A 10,000-nucleotide genomic window follows, 5' to 3' on the forward strand; every position below is an offset into this window, starting at 1 on the left:
GGGGTTAAACAAGCCTGAACTAACCAACATCAAGTCGTCTTGCTGATTGGAAAGTGCTCATCATTTCAAGGGGTTAAACAAGCCTGAACTAACCAACATCAAGTCGTCTTGCTGATTGGAAAGTGGTCATCATTTCAAGGGGTTAAACAAGCCTGAACTAACCAACATCAAGTCGTCTTGCTGACTGGAAAGTACTCATCATTTCAAGGGGTTAAACAAGCCTGAACTAACCAACATCAAGTCGTCTTGCTGATTGGAAAGTGCTCATCATTTCAAGGGGTTAAACAAGCCTGAACTAACCAACATCAAGTCGTCTTGCTGATTGGAAAGTGGTCATCATTTCAAGGGGTTAAACAAGCCTGAACTAACCAACATCAAGTAGTCTTGCTGACTGAAAAGTGCTCATCATTTCAAGGGGTTAAACAAACCTGAACTAACCAACATCAAGTCGTCTTGCTGATTGGAAAGTGGTCATCAGTTCAAGGGGTTAAACAAGCCTGAACTAACCAACATCAAGTTGTTTTGCTGATTGGAAAGTGGTCATCATTTCAAGGGGTTAAACAAGCCTGAACTAACCAACATCAAGTCGTCTTGCTGATTGGAAAGTGCTCATCATTTCAAGGGGTTAAACAAGCCTGAACTAACCAACATCAAGTAGTCTTGCTGACTGGAAAGTGCTCATCATTTCAAGGGGTTAAACAAGCCTGAACTAACCAACATCAAGTAGTCTTGCTGACTGGAAAGTGCTCATCATTTCAAGGCGTTAAACAAGCCTGAACTAACCAACATCAAGTTGTCTTGCTGACTGGAAAGTGCTCATCATTTCAAGGGGTTAAACAAGCCTGAACTAACCAACATCAAGTAGTCTTGCTGACTGGAAAGTGCTCATCATTTCAAGGCGTTAAACAAGCCTGAACTAACCAACATTAACAAGTCTTGTTGAATTGAAAGTGGTCATCATTTCTGATGCTGTGAATCTTGACACAGTTTTACAACTGTTTGTAAAATGACTTCAAAGAACCATGCTCAGATGGTTGAACACAGCATCAAATATCGTACCACTAACTTGCTAAGACCTGGTGTGGAAGAGGATGAGACAGAGAGAGAGAAAGAGGAAGAGAGAGAGAGAGAGAGAGAGAGAGAGAGAGAGAGAGATATGATAGTCAGTCGTGTCCGACTATGACCATCAGAACAGCAGAGGAGGCAACTGCTGTTCCGGCTATTTGGGCTAGAATTTGATTATAGTGGAGAGTGTCTTGCCCAAGTACATCCCCACTCTCTCGGCCAAGAGGGTTTTAGGACAGTCGGCGTTGGGATGGTTCCCAAAGGCTAACTAGCCCACAAGGCTGCAGTACACTAAGAGCCAGTGCAATTCCGCCTCCTAGTTTGAGAGTCATAGTCCTTCACAAAAGATTAAGCTGTAAATGGTTTCCCATTGACTGGAGAAACCATTGATAACATAGACATAGACATAGATAGACAGACAGACAGAGACAGAGACACAGAGCGAGAGAGAGAAAGAAAAGAGAGAGAGAGAGAGAGAGAGAGAGAGAGAGGAGGAGGAGGAGGAGGAGGAGGAAGGCTGGAAAACAGTTATCAAGAAACACACACGCACGCACATGCTTACACACACTCACACATACACTTACACACACACACACACACATACACATTCTGGCCACCTATCCAGAGTTTCTGACAGATGTAAAATGAAACATGACTGTATCAGTGTATGCTCATTTCCTCCAAAGTGTGTGTGTGTGTGTGTGTGTGTGTGTGTGTGTGTGTGTGTGTGTGTGTGTCTGTTGTTAGTGTGTGTGTGTGTGTGTGTGTGTGTGTCTGTTGTTAGTGTGTGTGTGTGTGTGTGTGTGTGTGTGTGTGTATGTGTGTGTGTGTGCATTTTCAAGATAATACATATCATTTAGAATTGTTCCTTTAGATATACTGAATTTGAAGTCTTTTCTAAACAAATGTAATTTTTATCTGCATCTAGCTCTTTCAAGTCTGGTCTTAAAACCTACTGGTAGCTCTCTCCCCTGCCCTCCCTTTTTCTGTCAAAAGTTTCTCTGGCCTTCTAAACAAATGAAAAAAAGAAAAAAGAAAAAAGAAAGATAAAATAAAGGTATAATAGATCTACATACTGTCTTTCATCCTACTGATTCAGAGTCGTGCATGAGTGTGAAAGTTGGGTGTGAAAGCGCTTTGATTTGTCTCAGCACAAGATTCGTCATTTTATATTTCATACACTTATCATTATCAATCATTATCATCAACATCTGTTACCCCTTCACAATAATGAATCCATACATATATATACATGTTATACATAACATGCATTCATGTATCAACTATGGACTATCTACATCGCTACATTTCCAACAACCACATTCCACAAACCAGTCACTGCAGACACAGATGACAAGCTGAGGGAGAGAGACAGATCCAGATCCCCCTTTATTTGTCACCCCTATATGTCATTTTTCTTTCATAATATCATAAAACAGGCAGTTAAATGTGGATGCTTACAATGTAATTATATTGAATAAAACAAGTTTAAAAAAAAAAAAGAAAGAAAAACATCCAGAGACACACAGAGACAGAAAATCAGAGAGACAGAGACAGACTGATAAGCACAGAGAGTGACATACTGAGAGAGAGAGAGAGAGGGAGAGAGGGGGGGGGAGAGAGAGAGGGGTGAGGGGTGAGAGAGTTAGTAGGAGGGAGGGAGAGAGAGAGAGAGAGGAAGAGAGCGAGAGTGGAGGCAGGAAGAGAGAGAATGGGAGAGGGAATCAGAGAGATCTAAAGAGCAAGAAATCTACAAAAGAAGTGTGTGAAACATTTTTTTCAGTTTCAAAGAGGCGCTAATAAAAAAATAAAAATAAAAAAAAGGAAAAAAGAATCAAAACACACACTGACACAGACTGATCTATATTATATACCACATCCCCTTTTTAAAAAAATCCTTTCGTAGCATTGCTGTACAAAATTCTGAAATTGATGAGCTGCTGTGTTAAAGTAATGTGAAAGTAGACATACAAATTCTGCCGATAAAGAACAGCATAATGGTGATGTTCCAGTCATACTCATACATGAAAGTGAGCTGCACAGTAGTATATAATGTCTTTAGTTTCAGTTTCAAGGAGGTATCAGCTAGAGTATGTGGACAGATGCTACATGACCTCTGCTGTTGAAAAAAGAAAACAGGATGCAGATGTCTGGCTGTGACCTCACATAAGCCCAATGTGATGATCAGGCCTTGAAATGTCTTTAATAAATAATCATAATACTGAAGTGACCATAGTCTGAGGTAAAAACTTTTCATACAATAACACTCCTAATGCATATTATGTATATTCATTATCATAAAAAAAATATGTATACTCTATTATAATATAAACTCCAAACAACAAAATAAATCCTAATTCACTGCAATAACAACATGACAACAAAAAGAAAGACAAGAAAAAAAACAAACAAGAAAAATGCTTGATAACAACAAACAATTCTGCATGCACAGTGCAGAAAGTGAATAACACTTTATGCAATGCAATAAATCGAAATTACATGAAGCCAGAACAACTTCGTCGTTTGCGCACTAAGTACTTATCCCGTATTAACAGACAGGCCAAATACCAACCAGTTCTGACGCTGGGTGCGAAATGTCAAAATCAATTATTGCCGAACGCGAAGCATTCACATAGCCATGGAAGTGATTAACACAGAAAACAGCCCCCTAACAATCAAGCACAAGCTAAAGTAAGCAGCACCTCATGATGAAATTACACATCCGTCAACTTACAAATCTTTGGCCAAAAGATTTTTTGCCTCGGACACCCTCAAATAAAGCGTTGTCTGCCTGGAAATCATGGTTTGCTTGTGTCTAGTACTCCTTTTAACTGTGTTGTTGACATTGCCAGTTCGTGGTTTCGTGTTTAGCTGCCATCTTGCAAGGGACCTAACTCCACACAATTTTCCGCATCAGCATCACTGACAGCCACTCGTTGTCAAGAGAGAAGTACCATGTATGGTAACCTTTTGGCATCAAAAAAACTCCTTCCTACGACTAAGTGGAGAACTTCCATAAAAGAAGCGACTTCGATCATTGCTTAGAATCAACACTTTTCAGCTGCCTTGTCGAAGTCAGTGCTTCTGTCGACGAACGCAAAAGAATATCAGCGTGATACCTGTTGGCTGTATTATTTTTAATTTTATCCCTGGAAAGCAGTGCTCAGCCACGTTGTAAGAGAGTGAATCTCGGTGTTAGTGTTAGCGTTAGTGTTAGTGTTAGTGTTAGTGTGTGTGTGTGTGTGTGTGTGTGTGTGTGTGTGTGTGTGTGTTCAATTCATTTAATGTCTATCCACATTAACCGTGATATTAGACACAAAAAGGGGGGTGGGAGGAAGGAGGGAAAGGGTAAGGGGGGGAGGGGGGGGGGGGGGAATCACAACATTTACAACAACAGTGTGTGTGTGTGTGTGTGTGTGTGTGTGTGTGTGTGTGTGTGTGTGTGTGTCTGTGTGTGTCTGTGTCTGTGTCTCAGTGTGTGTCACTGAGTGTGTGTGTGTGTGTGTGTGTGTGTGTGTGTGTGTGTGTGTGTGTGTGTGTGTGTGTGTGTGTGTGTGTCTGTCTGTCTGTCTGTCTGTCTCGGGCTGTCTCTGTGTCTTTGCATGTGTATACGTCAGTGCGGCGCGTGCATCAAGTGGCGTGCGTGGTAGTGTGTTAGTGTTCCTCACGCGCTTGTGTATATACACGTGTACGTCAGTAGTATTTATGTGCCAGTGTGCGCGTGTGCCATATGTGTGTCCGTCTGTCTGTTTGGCTGTCCGCTTCAGCTCTGTTTTTATGGCTGGCTGTCTACCCGGCTGTTTCAGGGCTTCTCCCATCCCCCCCCCCCCTACATCCCACCCCCCAACCCCTCAAAGAAAAAGACCCTTTAAGGTTCTTTTAGATGCAGCTTCCCTATACTTGATGCTGTTCACATTACTGATTTCAACGTTCGGTTTTGAACCGTTGTTTGATCACTGAAGACACGCGGCGTGTATCTCTCTCAAGTCTGTGTGTACGGACGCCGTGTGCTAACTGAACTAAACATCGGAGTATGATATCGTTTGTCTGCAGTGCCTAAAACATTTCTGTTTGTATTCGTGAAATATGAACCACTGTCTTCGTAGAGAGCGCCTCTTCACAATCCCTTCAGTACTACAGGTATACCGCCTGATTTCCTTTTATTTTAGTTCCCCCCCCTTCTTTTCTGCTTGCGTACATTTCCTGGTCAACATGTTTTGTTTTGCTTTTGCTTTGTTTGTTTGCTTGTTTCTTTGGTGTGTGTGTGTGTGTGTGTGTGTGTGTGTGCGTGTGTGTGTGTGTGTGTGTGTGCGTGTGTGTGTGTGTGTGTGTGTGTGTGTGTGTGTGTGTGTGTGTGTGTGTGCGTGTGTGTGTGTGTGTGCGTGCGTGTGTGTGTGTGTGTGTGTGCGTGTGTGTGTGTGTGTGTGTGTGTGTGTGTGCGTGCGCGTGCGTGCCGTGCGTGCGTGCGTGCGTGCGTGTGTGTGTGTGTGTTTTGTTGTTGCTGTTTGTTTGTTTGTTTGTTTTGTTTGTTTTTACAGTGTTCTGGCGGGGACAATTCTCTTAGTGCCAAATTAGAAGGTGGGTCAGTTTGAGGATGGGTGTGGGAAGGGGCGTGGGGTGGGGGGTGTGGAGGGGCGGCAGAGAAACAGTGGACTTGAATAGAGGCTGTGCAGTAAGGAAGGGCGAAGGAACGAATGGCTGTGGCGTTGTCAGTCTGCGAACTCTGTGTGTGTGTGTGTGTGTGTGTGTGTGTGTGTGTGAGTGTGTGTGTGTTTATGCTGGTGGACTATATGTTGTGCTGATGTGCTGAAATAAAAGTTAAGGAAAATGTTCTGAGAAAAGTGTCAACATGGAGCTATGTCAGTCAGATGATTAATGCCCAGCTTTGGGGAAAATGGCAACAACAACAACAGTAACAGCAACAGCAACATTAAAATCCTCTTCTTGCCGTGCCGGCGTTGTTTTACAGGCACTGGAATCCTCCTGCACTCCATCGGTACCTGAATATGTATCGTCTCTTTCGAAAGACTAGTACCCAGACCACCACTTATGATATAGTGCAGGGAGGAATTAAAAAAAAAAAGTTCTTGTCACGGGAGCGAAGGTAAGAGAGCTGTAAGTATAACTACTCTGTGTGTCAGTGTGTGTGTGTGTGTGTGTGTGTGTGTGTGTGTGTGTGTGTGTGTGTGTGCTTGACTGACCAGTCCAGGCCGCAGCCTGTTGACCGACACGAAACATCGTGGGTTGACCTCTCTTACTGTTCAAGTGTGGAAAACAGTTCTAATGTAGACTGTATAATCCCTGGAACAAGAGAGAGAGAGAGAGAGAGAGAGAGAGAGAGAGGGGGGGGGGAAGGAGAGAAAGGAGAGAGATGAAAGAGATGTAGAGAGGAGAGAAAGTGGGGAGAGAGGTAAAGAGAGAGGTAGAGAGAGGGGGGGGGGGGAGACAGGGTGGAGGGGGAGGGGAGAGACGGACAGAGAGAGAGACAGAGACACAGAGAGAGACTGACAGATACATCCATCCATCGACATACTTTTTTTTTTTTTTTCCATAGTCGATCATGACATTTTCATCAGTCTAAGAGATAACTGTATCATGAGTCGGATTTAGAAAACGCTTATTACAACCTAACATGATTATAGCTGACGACGAACCGCCACGACATACAGCGGAAAAAAAAGAAGAAGAAGAAGAAGAAAAAGGACGGTATATAGCACGTTCTGTGGCATTTTAAGTAACAACAATCTCTGATCACTTTATCAACGAAGTCCCACAGTCCCTTTCTACCAAAGACTTGACTCCTATCGTACTTCTAAACCAATAATCAATCACAGTCGTCCACCTTTCCCACCGCGTCATTTCCTCCGTGAACGTCACAAAGTCTATTTTTGACTGCACGTGCTTTGCTCGGTATAGACTTATAAAGCGACCGATGGTCCTGTGTAATTGTCAAGCGAAGTAAAAGTGTTTACCGTCGACAGACTTAAGAGAAAAGTCCCTTCAACTCTTTAAGTGGGACTGAGGTCCTTAAGCTCTGCTGTGTTTGATCACACGCCCTGGATTTAATGGAATGCTCAGTCTTACAGCTGGGAGCCTTTTAACAGGTGTAAGGCCAGTGGAAGTGCCCCTTTCCCCAACACCATTTCAGCCACCGGTGTTTCTATTTGTTTTTGTTTTTGAATTATTCAATGACTATTTATCTATTCATCAGTCTGTTCGTTTATCCCACTGTATCAAACCCAAGACTCGATATTTCATTGGCTTCCTTGAAGAAGACAGAAAATAATGTATGTGTATTTATATATCTATGTATCGATCTATCTATCTATCTGCCTGTCTGTCTATCTGTCTGTCTGTATGCGAGTCCCTCCCTCTCTCACTCTGTTTCTGTCTGTGCTTCTGCGTTTCCTATCTGTCTGTCTGTTTAAAATCTCTACTCCTCTTCATTTTTCAGTCTCTTTTCCACCTTCTTCTTATTTTTCCTTTGCTCGTAGACCGTAACTCCCACATACACATCAGCGGGATTTTTGTATCACGTGCATGTCTGTACAGCATTTAAGTCAGCAGAACGTCACGATTTCCATAACTGCACATTAAGGAACGGTTGAAGTTCTTCTTCTTCTTCTTCTTTCCACCTCTAAAATCAAGCGTTACTGTCTTTTTCTTCTTCTTCTAAAATCAAGTGTTATTGTCATCATCATCATCATCATCATCATCATCATCTTCTTCTTCTTCTTCTTCTTCTTCTTCTAAAATCAAGTGTTAGCATCATCATCATCATCATCTTCTTCTTCTTCTAAAACCAAGTGTTATTGTCATCATCATCATCATCATCATCATCATCATCATCATCTTCTTCTTCTAAAATCAAGTGTTATTGTCATCATCATCATCATCATCATCATCATCATCATCATCATCATCATCATCATCATCTTCTTCTTCTTCTAAAATCAAGTGTTATTGTCATCATCATCATCATCATCATCATCATCATCGTCTAAAAATCAAGCGTTACCGTCTTCTTCTTCTTTCCACCTCACTGTATCTGTGTTTGTGTATGATTTTCGATTTATGTTCGTGCCTTGTTATGTACTATCCCCCCCCCCCCACCCCCCTCCAATATTCCTTGTGACCCCGGTACACTTGGTAACTGATAAAGACATATTCAGTTGTATTCTATTCTATTCTAAAAATCAAGTGTTATTGTCTTCTTCTTCTTCTTCTTCTAAAATCAAGTGTAATTGTCTAGGACAGTGGAGTTGGGATCGAACCGCTGATTGACTGCCGCTGACAGCTCCACTTTGCCTTCACCCACGGGACAATATCGCGAGGCACGTTGAAGTTGTGACAGTAACTTGAACGCAGGGTAGGATATAGATTACCCATTTTCTTATCTTTATGCTCTTGTGAGACAGGGTTGTGGGTGTGTTGTTTATCTCTGTGTGTGTGTTTCGGGTGGAGGGGGTGTGGGTGTGGGTGTGGGTGTGGGTGTGTGTGTGTGTGGGAGGGGAGGTGGGGGTGGTGGGGGGGGGCAGAGGGGGGGGGGAGGGGGTGCAGGTGGCGGGGTCGAAAGGAGGGAAAGAAGTGGGTGGCGTGGAGTGTGTGTGTGTGTGTGTGTGTGTGAGAGAGAGAGAGAGAGAGAGAGTGAATGAGTGAGCCAGGGTGTGTGTGTGTGTGTGTGTGTGTGTGTGTGTGAGCCAGTGTGTGTGTGTGTGTGTGTGTGTGAGTGAATGAGTGAGCCAGGGTGTGTGTGTGTGTGTGTGTGTGTGTGTGTGTGTGTGTGTGTGTGTGTGTGTGTGTGTGTGTGAGTGAGCCAGTGTGTGTGTGTGTGTGTGTCTGTGTGTGTGTGTGTCTGTGTGTCTGTGTGTGCGTGCGCACGCGTTTATACAACTAAACTATGCCCATTATTCTAGCGTGAAACAAACGGATGGACACCGCGTACTACCTAAATTTCAGGACCCCCTGTGAACAACTACCCCCGGTACTTCCACAAAGGCGGACAACTGACTGAGACACACCGAAATCCCAATCTGACAGTTTGACCTGGAGAGCTTGTTTATTGGTCTTCTATCTTCACTCCTTCTCTTTCCAAACAGATGTGGTGCAGCGCGACGGTATATGGATTATCCCGCACGCCTTGACACCTCATTGAAACTGAAACTGAAACTGTACATCCAATGCCTCCTGAAAAGCCGGTGCTTTACGTACATTTTGAAATGACAGTATAAAGAGATGTGAGAATTTTATCATTCCGTTGGGTGAATTTGTTGCTTCCAACACTTTTTCTTCTTCTTCTTCTTTAGGAGGATGGTGGCAGAATGGTTAAGACGCTCATCTGCCAATACAGAGTCTGTGAGGGTCTGGGTTCGAATCCCGCTCTCGCCCTTTCTCCCAAGTTTGACTGGACGAGACGATAAACCGAGGTCCCGTGTGCAGCACGCACTTGGCGCGCTGGGGAAAAAAAAAATGAAGAGAACCCTTGGCATCAAAAGTGTTGGTTCTCTGGTATAATTCTGTAGAATAATTCCTCTCGGATATATGCACAATTATGAATTATATATGCATTCACCCAAGGCCTGACTTTTATCAAATTCACTACGGACCAAGTATTGTTCTAATGTCAAGTGCATATGCTTTAGTAACCTGACAATTGAGCATATCATTTTTGACTGTAGCTTGATGAAGCCTTATGTACACGAAAGTGTGTCATCACAAGTGACTGAGAACGTTGATGTTTTTGACTTTTTGCATTCATTATCAGTTGTTTCGCTTGTCAATTTAACGACTTCTCTTTTACGAAGTCATTTAAGTAATTTCCTGTAATTGTATTTAGATTTTTGTTTTTCTTTTTTTCAAATTTCACCTACATTTCACCCTCATTTGCCCAGTTTCCACCAACCCTCCATTCATTCACATCTCCCACCCCTTCTAA

The 10,000-nt window shown here is 43.0% G+C and overlaps 1 protein-coding gene across 1 annotated transcript in view; it reads right to left on the minus strand.

The window, feature by feature from the left end:
• The window catches only part of LOC143274612 (rasGAP-activating-like protein 1), a 59,638-nt gene extending 55,730 nt beyond the window's left edge, over nt 1-3,908 (minus strand). Inside the window, exon 1 of the mRNA XM_076578480.1 lies at nt 3,800-3,908. Within this exon, the coding sequence (XP_076434595.1) occupies nt 3,800-3,867 (68 nt within the window). The 5' untranslated portion in view covers nt 3,868-3,908. The remainder of the gene's footprint in view (nt 1-3,799) is intronic.
• Nucleotides 3,909-10,000: the final 6,092 nt, after the last annotated feature.

This window comes from Babylonia areolata, chromosome 29, assembly GCF_041734735.1.
Source record: "Babylonia areolata isolate BAREFJ2019XMU chromosome 29, ASM4173473v1, whole genome shotgun sequence".
NCBI lineage: Eukaryota > Metazoa > Mollusca > Gastropoda > Neogastropoda > Buccinidae > Babylonia > Babylonia areolata.